Below are 22345 nucleotides of genomic sequence, written 5' to 3' on the forward strand. Positions count from 1 at the left end.
ATAAATAAATAAATACGGTTGATCTCTTCTCTTCTCTTGAGTCTTGACTCCGACTCTCTCGTGCATTGTTTAAAAAGCAAAGATTTGAGCAAAGTCTTTCTTGGATCTTTTGGGCAGTACCCGTGAGGTGAGGGTGAGAGTGTGACCGTAAAACTAAAACACGTGTCTATTTTAGTATAACTTTACTTACTTTCCTTCCAAACCCCAGACTAAACCTACACTCGTGTGTTTAATTCAATTTTTACGTCCACTAATGATGTTATTAAACCATTTAATTTAGATGAAAAAGATAGACTAAAAAGTGTGAAATTTGCAATCTCAAAGCTCAAAAGGTACCATTATTTTTTTGTTTGTTTTTCTAGTCAAACTCAAATGCCCTTATAAAATGCCTCCACCTGAGTCTCCCCGCCACTACAGCTCCCATTCCTGTGATTTGTACGTTACCCATTACGAGTTGCGATTTCACTCACCCCAAAAAAACCAAATAAAGGTTAAACCACACCCACAGTTTCTACAAAGTGCTTTCAATCATAGGATCAGGTCAGATTTCTATTGCTATTGTTAGTCTTTGTATATGTAATTTATGGAACAACATGAATGTGGTCACTCAACTACTTTGTCGAATTTCACAGGCGCATTTGTGTTTTGATTTGAGATGTTTGTGTTGATCATTCCATTCATGTTTTCGAGTACAGATTGAGAATTGCTGGTTTTGGATAATTCAAGTAAGCTTCTAGCTCTGTAGACTGTGACTTTATGAGCATTGACAAATTCATCTGCTCTTTATTACCCAGCTGCTTTTTTTTTTATGGCCTACATTTACATATCCGTTTTGGGATTTTCTGGTGGAGTTATTTCACAATCTGAGTCGTATTACTTTTATGATTTTATGTTGATCTGATGAATTTAAGAATCTGGGTCTTATTAATAATTTATTTATATTGACTTATTTGCTTAGTCATATTTGATTTAGTGAGAGTTTTGTTTTGGGGGGTGTTTGATGGTGATTGTTTAACAGGAAGAAATGGGTGCTACTTTATTGCCTTCCATGGCATTTGGGATTCTTCCCCGCTATGTCATAGGTTCTCCAGGTGCTGATTGCAGAGGTGTTTCGGGTTCACGTATTGGGCGGCATCTTGTTTGTTATAAAACTGCTTCAAGAAGGAAAAAGTGCGTATACAATTGTTCTTTTCTTATTGACATGTTGGAAATTTGTTTTGGAGATGTTTAGTCCCATTTTCTTTTGACTATAATGACGCCTATGTTGTGTCATTTAAAGTTTTGAGTTTTGATCATGATAAAAATCTAATTCCTGCAGACCTTCTAGCAAATATCAGATTGTTTGTAAATCAGGAAGTAGAATTTTTTCAAGCATGGTATGATTCTTCTCACCTCAATTTATGTTCATTCCAATATGAGAAGAAAAATGTAACACTATATGCCATGATGCAATCATCAAGTATTATTCAAAATGGTTTTAGCGTAATTGTCAAGTGTTAATGAAACAATGTGCCCAGAGGAAGAAAGAGTTTTGGAGGGTCATTTTCTAGGAGGAAAATAACAAAGTTGGAAAAGAAGACGGCTTATTTTAACTGCTCTTACATGATTTATGTGTCTTCTATATTCCAGAAAGGCAAGCGAGTAAAAGAGTAGTTATCTGTTTTGTTTTGATGGCAGGATGATTCCAGTGACACTATCACTGACTTGGGCGATGGGAGGGATGTTTTTTCATCAGACAGAAGTGAAACATTAGGGATAGAAGAAGTTGAACTTATAGAAACTAGAAAAGCTCTTTCAAATGCCCAAGCAAGACAAAAAGCCATTCAAAAAGAGAGAGATCAACTGCTAGAGGAGTTGGCCCGTTCTAAGGCTAAACAACAGGAATATGTTGCTACCATATTGCATGATAAGGAACTGGCTATTAAAGAACTTGAGGCAGCCAAGTCTTTGTTCCACCAGAAGCTGCAGGAATCAGTGGAGGAGAGGTTCTCGTTGGAGTCTAAGTTGGTCCTTGCAAAACAAGATGCTGTTGAACTTGCAGTACAAGTAGAAAAGTTTGCAGAAGTTGCTTTTCAGCAGGCTACTTCTCACATACTAGAAGATGCTCAACTTCGAGTTTCAGCTGCCGAAACTTCTGCTGCTGAAGCAGCCTATCAGATAGAAAAGCAAATTCAGGAAGCTACTGAAGGTACTATATTGTCAATTGTGGAACAGTCTAAAGATGCCATAGAGAAGGCTCTTGATGTGGCAGAGAAAGCTGGTGATCACGTAGCAAAAGCGGTGTCTGCATTTACTGATGGCCTAGATCAAGTTGATGAGATTGTTTTTGTCCAATCTGAAAATATAAAGTTAAATAGGGTCGTAACTGATTTAGAATATCAGTTATTGGTTTTAAGAAGTGAGGTTGATAGGTTGAAATTGGAGTTGGAAAATGTCCACACACAGATACATGCATCTGAGGCTCGTGCTAGCAATGCTGAGAAAGCATTACTGGAATTTCAGGAATCAAACAGTAAAAGAACTCTCGAGAAAGAGGAAGAAATCATGTCCTTGATGGAGAAAATGAGGAAAGATGCCTCAGAAAGAAAGAAGGTTGCCACAAAGTCTTTTAAGGCTGAGTTACAAAGCATCAAGGCTGCCATTAAGGCTGCCAAAGAAACTACACATTCCAGAGACAATGCCTATCTAAGAAGATGTGAAGCACTTCAGAGGTCACTGAAGACATCTGAAGATGCTTCAAAAATGTGGAGACAGAGGGCAAATCTGGCAGAGTCATTGTTATTGAAGGAAAGTCCAATAGATGAAGTGAGTAAAGATTCTGTTCATGTTATTAATGGTGGAAGGATAGATCTTTTGAGTGATGATGATTCAAAGAAGTGGAAACTTCTAAGTGACGGTCCTCGTAGAGAGATACCTCAGTGGAGAGCAAGGAGGATACACACTATCCGTCCAAAGTTTCCACCGAAAAAGGTTGATGTTGCTGAAGCCCTAACTTCAAAATTTAGAACTTTGGACTTGCCCAAACCTAATGAGGTATGGTCCATTGCTCAAGAGAAGCTGAAAGAAGGGGATACATTAATTGAGCATGTCATTGAAAAAGAAACCATCGAGAAGAAACGCAAAGCACTGGAACGAGCTCTTCAGCGAAAGACCATACAGTGGCAGAGGACCCCTGAACAAACAAAATTAGGTAAGTTTTGCTTGTGTCTTCAAATATTTTCTTTTACCTATTCTTTTTAGTTTTATTAACATGTAATCTTGACATGAACTTGAATGCAGAACCAGGAACTGGAACTGGACGAGAGATTGTGGTTAGTAATCTGATCAATACTCATTACTAAAAAAATTTGTGTTACACATGGTTTGGACATCATCCATAGTAATATGATAATTAAATCATTTCCTTCTAAATTTGTATATTGTAGAGGTATCATTATGTTCCGTTCCATATTTATGGAAATGTTTATTATCTGTTTCTTGATTATAAAGAAGTGAATAGGATTGCTTGTTGTACTAGTTACCATGTTTGGATATGTAAAATAACTAGGGTTATTTGGCCTGCTGTAGCTAGTCAATTTATTCTGTATCCTGGATTGTCCACTCATACTCATAGTCTGATAGTCATGCTATTTCAACTATTTGGACTCTGAGAAATACTTTTAACCATACTTGCATTAGAATATATATGCAAGACTGATCTAAGTTACCTTGACCAATATTTATCTTTTAAATATGGCCAAGGTGACATCCCCCGTTAAGTGTCGTTGCTTATGATTTCACTATATTGTCAATGTTACTTGATGTGCCTTTTATTTTCTGTGTACAAATTCATGTACGTCTAAATTTATTAAAAAGTTAAAAATCACATTGTCTAAGCATTCTTTTTCTATGAAGTTTCAAGCTTTCAACTGGGAAAGTTGGAGAAGGCAGTGGTACTTGGATTTGGCTCCTAAAGCTGCTGATTTATCACAGTCTGGGATAACAGCAGTTTGGTTACCTCCTCCAACACAATCAGTGGCTCCTCAAGGTCTCACATATGCTTCTTTTTTCGTCCATCACTTCCTTTTTTTTTTGGAGGGAAATGTAATTGTGATGATCTCTATTGACTTTATGAATGCGTAACGGCCATCTTATAATTATTTCCCCCAAAATGCCATGAGGTTCAAATGTCTTTTTAGATCTGTTCTTGTTTAGATAGGCTTTTGGTCTGATAACATTGAAATTTTCTTTCCTTTTATGCAAATATTTAAAAGTAATTTTGTATATAAATATTTTTATTTCAGACTTTAGATATTCATTATCTAATGACATGCAGGTTATATGCCTTCGGATCTTTACAATTTAAACTCGGCATATGGTTCTGTGGAGGAACTTAAACACTGTATTGAAGAAATGCATTCTCATGACCTTTTGGTATGTTTGTGGTTTTTTCTTTTTTATTTGAGGTTGAGCTTTGGATAATAAACTGCTTAATACATGTTTGGTTTCTAAACCTGGTGCTATGTCTGTATTTCTATGAATATAGGCCTTGGGAGATGTTGTTCTGAATCATCGGTGTGCACATAAGCAGGTTAGATATTGCTATAAAAATTGTTCTTCTTACTCTTTTTTGTCAAATTAACCTGATTTCGAGTATATTTATCACTTCTAACTCTAAGAAGCTAATGGTGATTTGTCATATGGTAAATAAACTATTATCAGGAATTTCTTTCTATCATATCCATTGTCATGATTAAGTGATAAAATAGTGAATCATCAATAATTTTAGGTTCAATTTAAGCATTATTTTTGAGGTCCCTATTATAGAATACATATACTGCTGTTTTCAGAGTCCAAATGGTGTTTGGAACATTTTTGGGGGCAAGCTTTCTTGGGGTCCTGAGGCAATTGTTTGTGATGATCCAAATTTTCAGGGTCGTGGAAATCCTTCAAGCGGTATCTTTTTACTCAATTGTTTATTAATGGTGTAATTTCAAGAGCTTGACACAGAATTTCTTGCAATAGTATATTGTTAGGCCTCAATATATGCTCACACAACAAGTCAGTTAGAGAGTTAATACAGTTTAAATTCCTATAGGGCTGGTTGTATTGCTAGTTAGTTAGAAATCTTTTATTCTTTTCTGTGTCTATATAAAGGCTAGTCCTATCCTACAAGAGGTATCAGTTAGAATTAATATGTTAAAAGAAAGTGAAATACTTTCTAGGGAGATACCAAACTATCTCGAAAAGTTTGGAACATTCTTTGATATCAATAAAATACTTATCATTAGTGTATCATATATGCACATATGGATGCATACATTGTATGTGTATATGTCTAAATCACATTATCAGTTTTGAAAATTAAGTTGGCAATGAACATGCCAAAATATGTCAAAAAAGTTATGATGATAAGCTGGAAATTGAGATCTCATTCCATCTCACTCAGTTGCTCTTAATTTTTGCATAGGTGATATATTTCATGCAGCACCAAACATTGATCATTCCCAGGAGTTTGTAAGAAAAGATATAAAAGAGTGGTTAAACTGGCTTCGAAATAATATTGGTTATGATGGGTGGCGTCTCGATTTTGTAAGGTAATGTGTTTCTCAAGTTTCTTTTAGCTGTAACATGTGTTTCAGACACTTTCTGCTGATTTTTGTTCTAGGATTGCTTTTTCATAGATCCCAATTATAAAGCTCTAAGAAAAGAATGTAGATGAGATTAGATCCTCATCACCATTCATTTTTATTTTTTTTTCAAAAAAAAAATTATTTGTAATGTGGAGAGCACTGCATGCTTATGCATTTAAAAGTCATCAATGATATATAGAATAACTAAACCCCCTTCTTTACTTTTTCTGGTGATTGATTCCATTTTTGTCTTACATTAATATTCAAGATGCTGATATAGATAGCAGCATGAATTCATGTTTTTAGACTGCTCTGCTAATAACAATAATATTCTATATGCTCAGTCAACTTGAATTCTTTAGTACTATGCTCAAAACCATTTTGACTGAACATGGCATCTAAATCTAACATGTTTTGAGAGCTAGGATGATTTCTGAATTAAGAGGTATCACGATGATTTCTGTCAATTGCAAATTAAAGTAATTGGGATGATAGGATGTTCGGGAAAGTTTTGAATGCTACTATAATGTCAGAATATATCTTTATATTCATAAATTTTAGTGGTTATTGGTGTCTTTTATGTTCATGTTCACAGGGGCTTCTCAGGTTCTTTTGTAAAAGAATATATTGAAGCTTCAAATCCTGCATTTGCTATTGGAGAATATTGGGACAGTTTAGGTTATGAGCATGGCGACTTGTGCTACAATCAAGGTAAGAGCTCAAGGCCCATAAGAAAGTCTTCACTTAATGATTTTAGCTTTTATGTTTGCTCAATGTTGAGAGATCTGCATGCACTCACAGAGTTTATTAACCAGCATTGCTCGATGTTTTCAGGGTGGGACATTTTTTTTTTTCCTTTTTAAGTGCCTATGAACTTGTTAAATTGATCATCCAAATTTGGGCATGGAATATACTAGATTTCTAAAGTAACATGTTTGATTCTTTAACTGGGGTCTAGATGTCTGTATACTTTGTTTGGCTACCGAAGACAGATCAAGATTTTGATGTTGCTCTAGCAATCTGTATTTGTACTTGTAATTATTTACAAGACAAAGAACTAGAATTATTTTGCTCCTGGTTTTTGTTATTTATGATCTTCTTAGTTGCTTAAGTCATGCACTATCACTAGGTGGCTAAATTCTTCTTCTTCTTCTTCTTCTTATTCTTTTCTGTGGGGACGGAACACTCAAATTATAGATGCTCATAGGCAAAGGATTGTCAATTGGATCAATGCCACAGGTGGTACTTCATCAGCATTTGATGTTACAACAAAGGTTATTCATGCTTTCTTAAATATCTCATAATATGTATTTTGGTTTCCCTGTCCCGGATACTTTATTTACTTATTTTCAATCAAAGATGTAAACTCAGGTATTGTCCTTGTTCAGGGAATACTCCACTCTGCTCTACACAATCAATACTGGAGATTGATTGATCCTCAAGGAAAACCAACTGGAGTTATGGGATGGTGGCCCTCGCGTGCTGTCACATTTTTAGAGAACCATGATACAGGATCAACACAGGTCTCTCTCTTACATTTTATTATTCAGAAAAGGCATAAATAAACATGCACATTATCAGAATAATAAAACTTTCAAGATTCACTAGGGTGATAATCTACTACTTATATGCTGCTCTCCATGCTTTTGCCTATTGGCACTTCTTGGTGTTGGTCAACAACTACTGTTCTACATGCCAAAGTTTTCCTTAATAAGTAAATACTATACAAATTTTAGTTTATGTTATGTAGCTCATTTATAAAGTGATAATTAATCTAATGAGCTTGAGCTGAGGGGAAGAATCTGACTTAAAATTTCTATTTTCTTCCAGGCTCACTGGCCATTTCCAAGAGATAAGCTTGCACAGGGATATGCCTATATTCTGACGCATCCAGGAACAGTATGCTCTTTGCCCCTAAGGCTAAATTGCTTTACAACATCTTATTGTAGCTTACATAAAATTTCACCTGGGGTATTTAGAGTACCGAATATTTTCTTGAGCCAACTTAAACTCCTTGTTCCCTTTTTGCAGCCTGTGATATTCTACGACCACTTCTACGATTTTGGCATTCGTGACATAATAACCGAATTGATTGAGGCTCGAAGAAGAGCCGGAATCCATTGCAGGAGCACTGTGAAGATATTCCATGCAAACAATGAAGGTTATGTTGCACAGATTGGTGACACTCTAGTGATGAAGCTTGGTCATTTCGATTGGAATCCTTCCAAGGAAAATAATTTGGATGGAAGCTGGCAGAAGTTTGTTGATAAGGGATCAGATTATCAATTGTGGTCAAGACAATAGTCTCTTCTTTTTGAGTCCTGACTGTCTTGACTCCTCACTCTAGACATATAAATAAAGCAAAGGCAAGCCTTATTCTTATTTTCTAATTGTAGTATAATATCTCATCATTAGTCAATAATTCTTTGCAAAAACTTTTGCAAGTGAACAACTTAAAAGGGAACTTTTTTATGGGACTTTTGATCTCAGTTTCCTGTATCTTGTACAATAATTTCAGGCCAATTATAAGGGTAGACTCAATCAGAGTTTGATACTTGGACACACATGTATTGAATAACTTTCTTTGCACTCAATTGAGTTGACCCTCTACTTTATTTAACTACTGTAACTGTGAAAAGTTGGGGTTTTTTCACTGGGATGTTGCTGTAGTGAAAAAAATCTGGGTCAATGCACCATCATGTGGCTTTGTAGGCAGTAGCCACAGTGGCTCCCTCAACCATCACACATCACTTTCAGCAAGGACTTGGGTCAAAATCTCTACACAAATACCGAAGTATGCTCTGAGTGAGTATGAGAGAAAACAGAGGGAGCAGAAAATAGAATAGAAAAATAGGATTTTGTCTGCTCAAAGATTAAAATATATTAAAATAAAAAATTAGATATTGCAGCAGCTGTCTCATATTCAATGCATTTATTTTGGATTCTCATATTAAATTCAATATCTTAATAGTACTATTTAATGCAACAGTGACAGATCTTCTTTTGCTATAAGACAAAGGATTTAATAAAAAAATCATTGGATAAAAATAAGCTATAAAATAATATAATTATGATAATTGCACCAACAAGAAATGTAACACAAAGTTAAAAGTATCATCTTGTTAATAATGATTTGCATCTTTCATTTGTAATAATAAGGGTTTTATCATCATAAAATTTGGGTTAAATTTCTTGAGTGATATGAAATTTCATAGTACTTTTTCTTCAACTTTGTATTAACTATTTAGTTTCCAAAGAATTATTTTATTGGTGTAATATAGATGATTTAAAAGTGCATTGAGGATATATTGTCTATGGTGAAAATTGCACCTTATACTCTTTTTTTTGTTAATCCATTTTATTTTTATCTTTCTTTTCTTTTTTTTTTTACCCTCTTTTATTTGTTATATCCCAATTATACCTTTATGTAATGAAAAAAACCTTCCTCATTTTCTTGAATAGTACCCTTATATGAGGGTATAATCGATAATGGACTTATAAAAGGGGTACATTTCAATTGAATTTAAAATAAGACTATTTTTAGTTAACTATTAAAAAAAAAACAGGTATATTTCAACTTACCCCTTGTCTATGACCATAGGGTAAGGCATAGTAGGCCACTCACAAGGCCTCAAAAGTTAAAGGCCTTGAATCTTTTATAATTTATGATTAAGTTACTCATTATAAATTATAACGATAAATACAATTTTGAAGCCTGTGTTTTGTAAAAGTTATCAGTTGAACCTTCTGTTTTGTTAAATGACAAAATGGACTTTGAACTTTCTAAAATTGTACAATAGTACCTTGAATCGATTTTTTGTCAAAATAAAACTTGATAATAATCTGATCTAGAAATATTATGACAAAACTGATTATTTCTGTATCTATTCGTATTAAAAATTATCTTAAATTTGGTTATTTAAAAAAATAAAATTGTTGAAAAGAGCTCAGGGTCCTAGTTTTACCATTTTGGAAAATATAAGGTCTATTTTATTATTTAACAAAATAGAGGGTCCAATTTCTAATTTTTGCAAAATATAAGATCTAAAATGGTATATCCATTAAATAATTCATAAATATTATAAAACAACTAGTGGTGTAGCAAATTATCAAAAAAAAAAAAAAAAAAAAACCAATGGTGTTGCAGATATCTACTTTACTTAAGTCCTTTAAACCACTTCAAAATACTTATTGTTAGCTCAATCGACAATTTTAGCTCAATTAACATCTAATTCGTACAAGTTCGCATAAGTGTAGATTTTAGATTTTTCAATCTAATCTTATTAGCACAAATATGTATATTTGTACTTTACATATTAAATTGAATTATATCATGCAGATTAAATTAGATTGAATATTTTATTAGCATCTCTACTTTTTATATTAACTTTTCAAGGTAAAGCTAAAAAGAACATATTAACTATGAAGAAATCAATTTTGATACTAAGATTTAAAGACTTAATTTGCAAAAATTAGATACGAAATGACAACCGTATTTATTTTTGTCTTATATTATTAATATATGTACGAGGCCTTTATAAGGTGAAAAACAAAAATAAAAAAAAAAGTCCTCATAACAACATAAAATTATTTAGGTAGTGTTTAATTGAGTGTAATAAAATAATAATGGTAACAATATAATGTAATAAAAATAATAATGCGAATAATATTATAATGTCTAATTTATTTTTGGAATAGTAATTAAAATGAGTAGTGATTTAACATCGATTAAATTAAAAAAATTTAAGGTTTTTGATTTTTAAATTTATAGCTATAAGAGATTATCTTTTTTCTTTGGTTAGGCCAGGCAACTTTCTTTAGACATAGGTGCGGTTTGGTCGGGATAATGTTAACAACAATTTAATTTTTGCTACTGCGATTAGTATTGTCTCTTAAATATGATTTTGATTTTAGTCTTGTCTTTGTAGTATGGTTTTGAGTGTTTTAGTCTTGTCTGTGTGACATGATTTTGTTTTGTTGTTGGTTCTTCAATGACTCGCCATCAAATCACTGTTAGTGGCTAAGAATAAAAAATTCTTTGTGACTGAAGGGATTGTTAGTAGTACAATTACGTACATTGCACAATATAACTGTAACAATTTTACTGTTATGTCTTCTGAGTGGTAAATGAAATTGAATATATGTATTTTTAAGATTAACTGTAATTTTTTTATTTGCTTTTATTTTTAGTTTTTTATCAAACAATTTGAAAATTAAAGGACTGATTATTTAAATTATATTTCTAATTCTAATTCTAATAATGTTCTAATGTTATTATTTTAAGGGGCTTTTTCATTTTACAATTTAAAATATTTTTTTTTGTTTTTTTTACAGAATTCTACATAAAAACGCCTATTGCAATTAGCGCTGCAACCTAAATTGTAACAAAAAATGTATAGAAACCCTTATTGCAACTAGCACTGCAACCACTTTAGAAACTCAAACTGTAAATTTTGAAAAAAAAAGTTAAAAAAAAGTATATAAAGTAATTTTTCATATTTTAATTAATTGCTATTAATAAAATTATATAATAAATAAATAGTGTATTAACAAAAATATCATTACTTCATTTTTTTTTTTTTGAAGTAATAGAATGGTATAAAGGTAGTTTTATTTGTACATAAATGCATGTAGACTGATTACATAGGTCACCATTAGAGCTGTAATCTTTATTTATATGGATGGTGTTAATTATTACATTGTAGGTGATTCTATTACACCAAATGAGACTATAGAATTGTAATGGTGATTCTATTAGGGAAATTTGAATTTATATGCTTAAATAATTAAAAAATTTTATTATTATACCAAAAATTTACACTATAAAAAAACTATACTTTTTTTTTCAAAACCCCAAAAATACCCCCTCACAATTCTCTCTCTCTCTCTGCATCATCTCTCTCAGCCAACTCTCTCTCTCTCTCAACTCACAGTCACCAACGCCACCCGAACCCAAACCCCATCCCCATCGGACCCAAACGCCACCCACTCTCGGACCCAAACGCCACCCACGAAACCCACTCTTTCTTCCTCTCTCTCTCTCTCAAATGGCAGAAAAAAAAAAAAAAAAAAAAAAAAGTTTCGGACCACTATGGTCGGACCTTGGGGTCCGATGGGGTCCGACCAATCCGACCCATCGGACCCAAGGTCCGACCATCGGACCTTTATCTTCCTCTCTCTCAAATGGCGAGAAAAAAAAAAAAAAAAAGTTTCGGACCCTATGGTCGGACCTTGGGGTCCGATGGGGTCCGACCGGCCGGACCCCATCGGACCCCAAGGTCCGACCATGTGGTCCGAAACTTTTTTTTTTTTTTTTTTTTCTGCCATTTGAGAGAGAGAGAGGAAGAAAGAGTGGGTTTCGTGGGTGGCGTTTGGGTCCGAGAGTGGGTGGCGTTTGGGTCCGATGGGGATGGGGTTTGGGTTGGGTGGCGTTGGGGTCGACTGTGAGTTGAGAGAGAGAGAGAGAGAGTTGGCTGAGAGAGATAGAGAGAGAGAGATGATGCAGAGAGAGAGAATTGTGAGGGGGTATTTTTGGGGTTTTAAAAAAAAAAGTATAGTTTTTTTATAGTGTAAATTTTTGGTATAATAATAAATTTTTTTAAGTATTTAAGCATATAAATTCAAATTTCCCTTCTATTATGGTTATGATTACACCAAACCAAATATGACATTACCTCTATCTAGTTCTTTTAATCAATCTCTTTCTTTTAATGGGCTCTTTTAATAATTTAGCTTTGTCTAGTTATTTCAACTAGAATTTCAACTTGATTTTATTTAAATGATTTATTTCCTATTTTGATGCCTTAAATTGTATTTTATTGGCGGCGGTAACTAATTTTTTACCTACAAAAGCAGAAACTTTAATTTTTCTTTTTCTAAATAAAAAATAAAAGAAAAGGACCAAAATTAATAACACGGTATTTATTTATACACTATTCCCACCACGTGTAAAACCAAAGTATCCGAATATACCCAAACCCAAATTCACTTTTCCTTTTTCACTCCTAAAGCTCCGAGCAATTCTATCCTGTTCCAAAGTCTACGTGTATCTTAAATCTCAACCGTTTATCTTCAAAAATATTTTATCAAAGAGCCAAACTTAACTACACCCGGATACACCCTAATTATTCTCACTTTCACTTTTCCTTTATAACTATTCTCACTTTCACTTAGAAGATGTAACAAATATTTAATTTTATGCCAAAATTATCAAAATATTTACTTATTTATATTCATAATATTTATATTATTTTATTAGTATATTTAATTATAAGATTAAATTAAGAAGCATTTATATTATTTTTATTGTTTTACATATTAAAATAAAACTAATTAGGATTTTTGTCTCCTAAATTTTAACATGTACCAAATCATGTCCTTGAATTTTTTTGACCGTTAAAAATTTACCTTGAGCTATTGAGATTGTTAGATTTAAGGACTTTTGTCTAATTTCATTCAGTTTTACTATTTCAGTGATTATTATGTACTAAACTATGCTCCACAGACTTTGATAGCTACCAAATCATGCCCCTCGAATTTTGACATGTACTAAATCATGACTCCTGAATTTTCATCTATGTTAGAATTTTTTCACTAAAATTGGACAAAAATCCTTAAATTCAACAATCTCAATAGTTCAGGGGTATTTTTAACGACATTAAAAGTTCAGGAAAAAAAATTCTAATTAACTTTAAAATAATAATAAAATTAATAAATAAGATTTTTTCATTAAAAAATAGTATCATACGTTATTAAATTAATCCAAATTTAATATGTGAATTAATTTTTTATTATTAAAAAATTAAACTTGAATCAATAAAAATAATTAGTATATTTAATATAAATTAAGTAAGTTGATTTATCAAAATTTAATTGATTTAACACTTTTTAATCGAGAATCTTTGATTCAAAATTATTATTTTACAATTGTACATTAAAAAATAATATTAAAATTTAATGTAAATTTATCATAAAATTATTTTTTTTGTGCTAAAAATATAGCTTTTAGATGGTCTTAGGTTCGGCTTCGGATAGTCCTAACCAACGTACTTTTAATTTCTATTTTCTAATTTTAATTTTTTTTTTCACGTTGAAAATGCAATTAATTTAATTTTAATTTTTAATTTTAAACAACACTGTTTGGTTTTCGATCCCATTATCTTCGGCTCCCTTGTCTGAAAAATCAGTTTTGTATTTCTCTCTCAAACTTTCTCGGCTGTTCACAATTACATAAAGTGATTTTCATCACTCTTCGGAGAGAGAAAGAGAGAGTGAGAGTTTCAGAGCTTTGTATTGTGAGAAGCATTCTGCGTCGTCGTTTTGAAGATTTGAAGAATTTGTATATATATATATATTTGTACGTGTCTGTGTGTGAAAGAGAGAGAGACAGTTTGATCGTGAAGGAAAGTGGAAACAACGCCGTAAGTCACACGCTCTTGAATAACCCTAACACTCTTCTCTCAGATCACTATATTACTGAGCTTCCCAACTGTACCTTCAGCTTGTTTTGTCTTCTGGGTCTCTGTAAGTTTTGTTTGAAGCTAGCTGGTTTTCATGCTCGAGCTTCCTTGTGGTGTAAGAATGAGTAATTTAAGTGGAAACGGTTGAGCATTTTTGGCTTTAATTATGGTTAAATTAGCTTCGTAAGTGTTAAATTGTAGTGTTTGCTTTGTTTGTTTGTTGAATTGAGGTCAAAGGTATGGTGGAAGTTTTAGGGTTTGATTTGTTGCTTAAATTGTGCTTTTCTATAGCTGAATTATAGTTTTGAGTGCAAATTTTTCTGTTTCTTTTTACTCTTCGTCTGAACCTTGAGCTCACATTAGCTCAAGCTTTCCAAATTTTGTTCCTTTGGTTTTTACAATATACCTTATTCATGCATATATAATATCTGGAAATGGAAAATTGAGGAACATATTTTCTGGGCTATGTCAATTTGGTCACGAACACGAAGTTAATGGAGAGTCATTTTGACATCCTGACAGTGTAATCTATGTTCCAAAGTGCCGACTTTCCATTCACGGCCTCGAAAATTGGGATGTTTTTCACTTTGTGTGGAATCCTCTCTGCAGTTGTCCAATTTTAAGACCCACTTTAATTTAGACACATTAACATGTCCTTGTATTTTTCACATATAACTACTTGTAGTTCATTATTTTGTTGGAGTGTTCATTTTTGTGTCAACGACTGATTATACAATGTTTCTGTCTTAGTTGAATCTTATTTCAGGTATAGGTTGTATTGGTGTTTGCTATCGGTCAGCATTAGTTTGAATCTAATTTTTGTATTATAACACTTTTATGCAGGTGATTGCAAAAATAAAATGCTCCGATTGTGAGTGAGTTTCAGTTTGAGGTACACTTGAACTACGAATTGCCTTCTAAGCGCATCAAGTTTGTGTTTAAGAAGAGTTGGGACAATGAAGTGGTCCAGTCCATCATGATTTCTTCTGGGGACATCACTATTTTCATATAGAACATAATTAACAAGTAAATTTGTCATTGCATATTTAATGCCTGGTAACGAAATTGAAGACAAGATCCGCATCCTTTACGAGCTAGGAAACGTTTCCCTGGGTCAGCATCGTTCCCAATCTGTAGATGACAGCCATTCAGTGCTTATTTATGATCAATGGCTTGAAAAACAGAGACAAAGCTTCAATCTGAAGAATTCTACTGTGGAACAATTTGGTAAACCAACGTTTTGCTTTTGGTTTTCTTTTATTTCCTCTAGTAAAAAATTCATAAACTGCATGAGAGTTTAAGCTGTTTTGTAAATTATAAATAAATTAAAGGAAAATGGGGTTGGTGGGGTTAAGTGTTTTGCCGTATTTTTTGTAATGGCTGGAAAACAGAATCTCAATTGGTCTTTTTCTGAGGTTTGTGGTGCTTTCAAATGCCTTGTTGCTTCCACTAAACCTATAATTTATTGGTGTTAATGCTTGCAGATTCTTTCAGAGGTCATGGTAGTGAACCTTTGAGTCCTTTTGACCAAAACTATGGACAATCAACTCAAAGACCTGACTTTTATAGAAGTGAATCCATCAATCAAGAGCTAAATACACATGGCTTTATGCTTGAACAACAGAATTTCCAGGAAAAGCAGAATCAGTTGGACTTTTTGGGGGACATCACAGGTGCCATCCCACATAATTTAATGTCAAGAGGTTTATCTGTTCTTAAGTCTCAGCAAGAATATGCACCAGTGGACAGTCCCACCCTGACAACTAATTCAGAAAGGTCAGAAATGACAGATGCTTCTACGGAATTTAACTTCATTGGAGGCCAGCAACATGTAAGTGGCCAGCAACCAGGTATTCATCAACCTACCCCAGTGCAGCAGTCTGGGTATAATGATGCACAGTTGTTACAGCAACAGATAATGTTGAAAAAACTTCAAGAACTTCAGAGGCAGCAACAACTACAACAATTTGGTGATGCAAGGCAACTGAACTCTCTACATCAGCACTCTTCACTCCCAAAGCAGGCTTCTGGAGTTCCGTATTCAACACTCATTAACGGAGCACTGGTTAATGATGCTTCACAAATGTATATGAACTGGGTGCAGCGGGGTGCATCTCCTGCAGCACAAGGTATGTCTAACAGAGATGTTTTTTCACAAGAGCAAGGGCAGAATCTGCGGTCAATGCCTGTGGTTTCTCAGCAGTTTGATGTTTCATTATATGGTACTCCTGTAGCTAGTGCAAGAGGTACAACAAACCATTATTCTAATGTCCAGGGGATGTCACATGATTCTTCTAATTTGTTAAACAAGGTCAGTGGCGAAACACAAAAACCTGTTGTTCAATCAACAGCAGGCAGTAAACCCTTTATAAGTGGTCAATGTACTATTTCACCAGACCAGGTTATATCCAAAAGTGGACTTCATGGGAAAAATATGTTTGGGCAAGCCCCTTTTTTACAGGATTTACATAGTAATACTACTGCTACTTTTGGAAATTCCCTGCTGGAAAGATCCTTACAAGCAAATGCATCACTGCATGACCTTACCAGAAAGCAAGACCTAGTTGGCTGGCCTGCACCCTTACAGCAAAAAACAATGCAGCATGACTCTTCAAATGATTTGGTTTCCCTAGATCCAATGGAAGAGAAGATACTTTATGACACAGATGATAATGTCTGGAACGATTCATTTAGTGGGCACAGTGACATGGATGCTGGAGGCTTTGGCACTTTGGAACAAATAGAAACTTTAAATGCATGTCCTTCAATTCAAAGTGGCAGTTGGAGTGCTCTCATGCAATCTGCTGTTGTAGAAGCTTCAAGTAGCGATACTGGGTTGCAGGAAGAGTGGAGTGGATTGACGATTGAAAATGCAGAACTCTCTACTGATAACCGGACATCGAACATCTTGGACAATGATAAGCAACAGAGAGATTGGACTGATAACAATCTGCAGAATGAATCATCACTGAGTTCTAAATCCCCGATTATGCTCAATGACTCTAGTGTTAGTACTAGCTTCCCTGGATTTCATCCCACAGGCACTAAATTCATGACCAATCAGAGGGAAGATCTTTGTCAGGAGGACTCACATGAATCTATTCGGAACTCTCCCAAAGACACAAGGTTGTGGTTGGATTATAATCCTCAACCCACATTACCTAAGGAAGGAAATGAGCAGGTTCAGCGATTTCTGCACCCATGGGCTGGCCAGATTAATAAGGTTTCAGAAAATAATGCACATCAGCAAAGTATACCATCATACAAGACTGATAGAAGTCCAACTACCAAACCTGAAGGTAAGTAATTATGTCCAGATCATCTATTGGAATTGCTTTTAATTCAGATATTTATTGTAGTAATACACTGTGGATAATTGTTGGACAGGTCATACTAATGAAGCCATGTACAATAAAAGCGATTCGGATGGATTTCCATGGAAGGCTGGCACTGATAGTGAGCTAACTTCAGTTTTTAGATCAACTGGAGGGTTTACACAACTACAATCTGATAATGCTCTGCTGAGCAAAGAAAGCTCACATCTGTTCAACTCTTCTGCTGTTTCAGCATCACGCATAGCCAAGCCTCAACAGGAAACCAGTCAACAAGTTGCAGATGGTAATCAGATTGATTACATGAAACAAGTTAAAATATCTATGAACAATGAGGAGAATGAAAACATAGGAGTGAAACATTATCAGATGGGTAATATCTCTAATGTTATGCAGAACTCTTACAGTGCTGCTGAAACTTTTAGACAGCAGCAGAACTGCTATCCAAGGGACAACTCCTATGACAGTTACAGCCCTGAAGGATTGAAAATCCAGAAACAAGTGCATACAGGGCAGTTCAAGTTTATGGGTGATGTTTCTAGCTTGAACAAGGTGGGCTGTAGCTCTCTCTCTCTCTCTCTCTCTCTCTCTCTCTCTCTTTGTTTTGAATGTATAATATTTATAAATGCATTTATATTCCATTACAGGGGCATTTACCCAATCTTCTAGGAAACTCAAGAGGTGATTTTGATGTATCTGCTAACTTCCACAGATCAATGGGTTTCGGTGGCCCATTTATAAATGCTCAAACAAGGTATTAATTAATATATTTTCTTAGATTAGAAGCTTTACTTTCGTGTGTGATATCTTTAGAGTAATTATAGGGCATGTTTTTGGTTTCCTAGATAAACTTTGTTCAGTCTGCCTTATTTGTGTGATAATCATTCAGTTTTACTTTGTGTTTCTATTTGTAAGGAGATATTGCCGAAAATTACTGCTGTTATCTCATAATAGATTTGCCTAACTTTGATCACATATATGTTCATTAATTATTTGCTTGGCTTAACTACGACAGTCAAGATATGCTCCAGCTTCTTCCCAAGGTTGACCAATCAAAGGAAAATGTTGCTGTATCAGGTTTTGGCTCCACTGGTTATAGTCCTTCATATGAGTTATCTAAGACTGGAAATGCTCAAGGATATATTGCTCAAACTTACAACCAGTCTTCTGGTTCTCAAGGTTTTTCTTTGAGGCTGTCTCCTCCTCAACGGGTAGCTAATCCAAATGGTCTGTTCTGTCAGGGATCTTCACAAAATTTAAGTAATCTCAATGTTAGGCATGGACATTATGATCCAGGAGAGAAAAATCAGACCCAGTTGAATTCTCCATCATCATTTCAGTCACCACCCGCTTCAAATGAGTTTTCTCCAAGAGACAGATGGGATGATAAATTTAACATTGCAGAGCGCATGGACATGGCCTCATCTCTGTATTTACATCAAAGTTCTGTTGCAGCAATGCCTTCCATTCCTCCTATTTCAAGAAATCAGCTTCAAATGCAATTCATGTCCAATGGACCTACATTTTACCCATCTCAGGCAACATTGCATGATACAGCACATCCACCTTTTAACCTTGCCTCATCTCAAGATACTTCTCAACATACACACACTAAGACTTCCGGTCAACAATTTCAAGGTTTGGAGGCTGTCGCAGCGCCACAGTTTCCTGTTGTATCCAACATTCCTCAACAGGGTGGGTTTTCAGGGATGCCACAGAGTTTGCTGACAAATACACATCAGCATCTCTCTGCTATGAAATCTTACAAGGTTCCTTCCAGCAATAGTACGGAAACCACTTTATTGACTCAACAGGAGCCAAATAATCAACATTCTCAGAAAGCTGAATATGACCCATCAAGATTAAGCACATCTTCCATAAATTCTCAAGGCTCTGTCTTTGATGAAGATCAGTCAATTGAAGACGGGTCCCAGAAGCTTAAATCACCTAGGGTGCTTAAAGCTTCACAGGCAGGTGCTAAGAGTGTCTCAGACAAAATTAACTCACACCAGCAAGATCTGGACAGATTACATCAGACTCATAGCCATTCACTGACTACCTCAGAAAGAAGTCACGAGTCCCTCGGCGATGCATCAAAACCATCACATGGTTTCCGTCAAAACTACTCCTTGCTACACCAAGTGCAAGCAATGAAGAATGTAGAAACTGGCCAAAGTAGAACAGTTCTAAATGCTCAACGGCTAACTGCTATACCAGAACGTCAGTCAGCATATGATCATCATGCAACATATAATTCAATGGATTCTGCATTACATGTTAATTCATCATGTGGAGACACCAAAATGGCTATCCAAGATATACCTTCTCAAGGAATGGTTTCATCTCGTCAGAATGATTTTCATAGTCAACCTAATGTCCCCATTGTGATATCTAATAATGCAGAAAACTCTTTAGCTAATCTAAACACAGCGCCATCTTGGTTTAAGCAGTATGAGACTTCAAGAAATGGGCAGATGCCACCAATATTTGAAGCAAAGCTTGCAGATACTGCAGGCGTGCAGTTCTCACTTGTAAAACCTTCTCAGACCTTTGATATTCATTCTTCTGTGGGAAGGCCAAATGTTTTAGATGCTACTCAGAGTGGAGTTTGGCCTAGTACAACGACAGCTGATGTTGCAAGTAAAGCTTTTTCAGCTTCAAATATGGCATCTTCAGCTGTCACTGACCAAACTGTGGCTACCGAAAGACCAAACAAACGCAAAACTATGGCCTCTGGGCGTTTACCATGGCACAAAGAAGTGACACAAGGTTCCAAGAGGTCTCAGGATATTAGGTACCTTGTTGCCCATTTACTAAGTCATGTTTAAGTCGTGGTTATGTACTCGTAAATATTGTCTTATCCCTGTTGTTGTGCTGCATATTATATGTTTCTACATTTGTTCTTTTTCTGCTAATTTGTTTGTATGTTTCCCTCCACTTAGTATTGCGGAACAAGAGTGGGCACGAGCCTCAAATCGACTGATTGAAAAGGTGTTTTTTCTTTTATTTGAGTCATTATATGTTCCTTTTTAAGCCCTATAGATTGAGATCTAAAGGTCGCTGACACCATTCACTTTAGCAGATGGAAGAAGATGCTGGAGTTATTGGACTGCCATTGCTTCGAAAAAAGAGAAGGCTCATCTTGACAACACAGCTTATGCAGCAGCTGTTTTGCCCTCCTCCAGCTCCTGTTTTCACTGCAAATGCTGCATTGCACTATGACAGTGTGATATACTATGTTGCTAGATTCTTGCTGGGGGATACGTGCAGCCTGGTCTGTGGCAAAAGAAATGATTTGGGTGAACCAATTAATGGTAACATGTAAGTGCTGCTCTTCATGATTTTTCACGAGTGAGGGGCATTAGTTTGTAGTGGATAAATCTTGATTCGAGGATTTTCTGAAATTAAAGTATTAGTTTTGTATTGTATTGTTCAGGATCATAGAGGAGCTAAACAATTCTGAGTGCACCGATGTCCAACATTTTTCAAAAGCTGTGGAAGTTCTGACCAGCAGATCAAAGAAACTGGAAAGCGACTTGCTAAGGTATGAAAATATGAATATGTATATGTATTTATATACATGAAATTCAATCGTAATTTTTTTTTTCTGGAACAAGCTGTTACATGGCAACTGGACAACAATGTGTGGAGTAAATTCTTTCTTAAATTCCTTTTGGTAATGCAGCTTAGACAAGGCCACTTCTATTTTAGAGTTAAGAATGGAATGCCAAGAGTTGGAAAAGGTGTCTATCGTCCATCGCTTTGCCAGGTTCCATACCCGACCACCTGGTGTCTCTGGGACCACAGCTTCCTCTGAGACGACTACATTAAACCCGTGCCCTCAGAGATTCATCGTTGCAGTTCCAATGCCTGAGAATGTGCCGGATGGGGTACAATGTCTTTCACTGTGATTATCAATTAATTGATCCCCTTCCCAAGTGAATCCTCTTTTCCTTTTTGTTGATGTACATGGTGGCAACCAAGAAAGAAGAGGATTGAAAGTGTGACTGAGGCTGCTGTTCATTTCTGAACAAGGCCACTTGTTGTCATTTTTGAGAAAGTACATATTTGTTTTTGTATATTTTCACGGAACCAAGGAGAATAGGTAGTACCCCAAGTAAGATTTTCAAATAGCCAAGGGGTAGTTGGTAGTATGGTATGGGTGTCTCTTTAGACTCTAGTTTCCTCAAGTTGCTACATAAATTTAGTTTATACCTAATTAAAATGGATACATAGTAGCTGTGGCCATTTTGTTCCTCTTTTTTTCTGGGTTTACTTTTCACCCCCTTTTCAGGTTCCTTTCCCATGGAGCCTTGTAGAACTGAGGAGGTGGTGTCTTGAAGGGCAAGCAGTTACACTTTTGGTTGGAAATATGTTAAAAGGTACATTTTAGTTGTAATATTGTTGTGCTATTTTTTCCCTTTTTCTTTTCTTAAATAGCTAGACTAGTTCCCCCAGATACTTTTTTTCTTAAATAAAATAAAAGGGTTTCAGAAGCTTTTGGTTAGGTCTTTAATTTGGTTAATAACCATATAATATCCTCTCTCCTCTGTCAAGTTTTATTGCTGAGCATGAAATCTATGGAAAGGTCACACAGAACAGAAGCTTCTAACTATATGACAACATTAATTTTAAGAAAAGAAAAGGTTTTCTTTATTTTATTCCTGAGCTTTTGAAAGGTACAGTACAGGGGGATTATTCTGTGTCCAAACTCCAAATTTTGTAAAAGAATGCAATAGTAAAGGACAAGGAAAAGCCTTTATTATATATTAGATGACAAAAGCATGTAATTTTATTCGTTTAGAAAGACACTCAGGTCAGCAGTACTTTGATTATCTTTCTTTCCCACTCGTGCCTTTTAAAGTAGCCATGAAATCGTCACATTTTGTGATTCTGTTGATAGCTATCTTGGTGTCCACGCTGTCAATATCAGTATCTGAAT

The 22345-nt window shown here is 34.8% G+C and overlaps 2 protein-coding genes across 8 annotated transcripts; both read left to right on the forward strand.

Moving 5' to 3' along the window:
• Nucleotides 1-8206, forward strand: LOC115699295 (uncharacterized). Of its 2 annotated transcripts, XM_030626631.2 has the most exons (16): nucleotides 1-540; nucleotides 633-725; nucleotides 1019-1170; nucleotides 1319-1376; nucleotides 1678-3190; nucleotides 3280-3311; nucleotides 3895-4027; nucleotides 4316-4413; nucleotides 4526-4570; nucleotides 4830-4935; nucleotides 5450-5576; nucleotides 6208-6323; nucleotides 6810-6886; nucleotides 7001-7135; nucleotides 7443-7511; nucleotides 7644-8206. In XM_030626631.2, exons 3-16 carry the CDS (start codon nucleotides 1025-1027, stop codon nucleotides 7914-7916), a joined length of 2928 nt encoding a protein of 975 aa, XP_030482491.2. In that variant the 5' UTR covers nucleotides 1-540; nucleotides 633-725; nucleotides 1019-1024; the 3' UTR covers nucleotides 7917-8206. The 2 variants fall into 2 exon arrangements, with proteins under 2 accessions (XP_030482491.2, XP_060958988.1); XM_061103005.1 differs by having other exon boundaries at nucleotides 164-540; nucleotides 7443-8206.
• Nucleotides 8207-13760: 5554 nt separating this feature from the next.
• Nucleotides 13761-21910, forward strand: LOC115701121 (uncharacterized). Of its 6 annotated transcripts, none has more exons than XM_030628818.2 (10): nucleotides 13761-14186; nucleotides 14915-15298; nucleotides 15556-17370; nucleotides 17459-17955; nucleotides 18051-18157; nucleotides 18419-20197; nucleotides 20346-20394; nucleotides 20483-20724; nucleotides 20840-20947; nucleotides 21089-21910. In XM_030628818.2, exons 2-10 carry the CDS (start codon nucleotides 15121-15123, stop codon nucleotides 21312-21314), a joined length of 5001 nt encoding a protein of 1666 aa, XP_030484678.2. In that variant the 5' UTR covers nucleotides 13761-14186; nucleotides 14915-15120; the 3' UTR covers nucleotides 21315-21910. The 6 variants fall into 6 exon arrangements, with proteins under 6 accessions (XP_030484678.2, XP_060958990.1, XP_060958989.1 ...); XM_061103007.1 differs by having other exon boundaries at nucleotides 20486-20724; XM_061103006.1 differs by having other exon boundaries at nucleotides 13761-14135.
• Nucleotides 21911-22345: the final 435 nt, after the last annotated feature.

This window comes from Cannabis sativa, chromosome 8, assembly GCF_029168945.1.
Source record: "Cannabis sativa cultivar Pink pepper isolate KNU-18-1 chromosome 8, ASM2916894v1, whole genome shotgun sequence".
In the NCBI taxonomy this organism is placed as follows: Eukaryota; Viridiplantae; Streptophyta; class Magnoliopsida; order Rosales; family Cannabaceae; genus Cannabis; species Cannabis sativa.

What these genes read in the sequence shown, in the direction of transcription:
- LOC115699295 (XM_061103005.1), top strand. Translation starts at nt 1,025, where the DNA reads ATGGGTGCTACTTTATTGCCTTCCATGGCATTTGGGATTCTTCCCCGC. An exon ending in ACTGCTTCAAGAAGGAAAAA is followed by an intron (nt 1,171 to 1,318) that starts GTGCGTATACAA and finishes TAATTCCTGCAG; the next exon opens with ACCTTCTAGCAAATATCAGA. An exon ending in TGGCGTCTCGATTTTGTAAG is followed by an intron (nt 5,577 to 6,207) that starts GTAATGTGTTTC and finishes TCATGTTCACAG; the next exon opens with GGGCTTCTCAGGTTCTTTTG.
- LOC115701121 (XM_030628818.2), top strand. Translation starts at nt 15,121, where the DNA reads ATGCCTGGTAACGAAATTGAAGACAAGATCCGCATCCTTTACGAGCTA. An exon ending in TTTATAAATGCTCAAACAAG is followed by an intron (nt 18,158 to 18,418) that starts GTATTAATTAAT and finishes TAACTACGACAG; the next exon opens with TCAAGATATGCTCCAGCTTC. An exon ending in AAGAGGTCTCAGGATATTAG is followed by an intron (nt 20,198 to 20,345) that starts GTACCTTGTTGC and finishes CCCTCCACTTAG; the next exon opens with TATTGCGGAACAAGAGTGGG.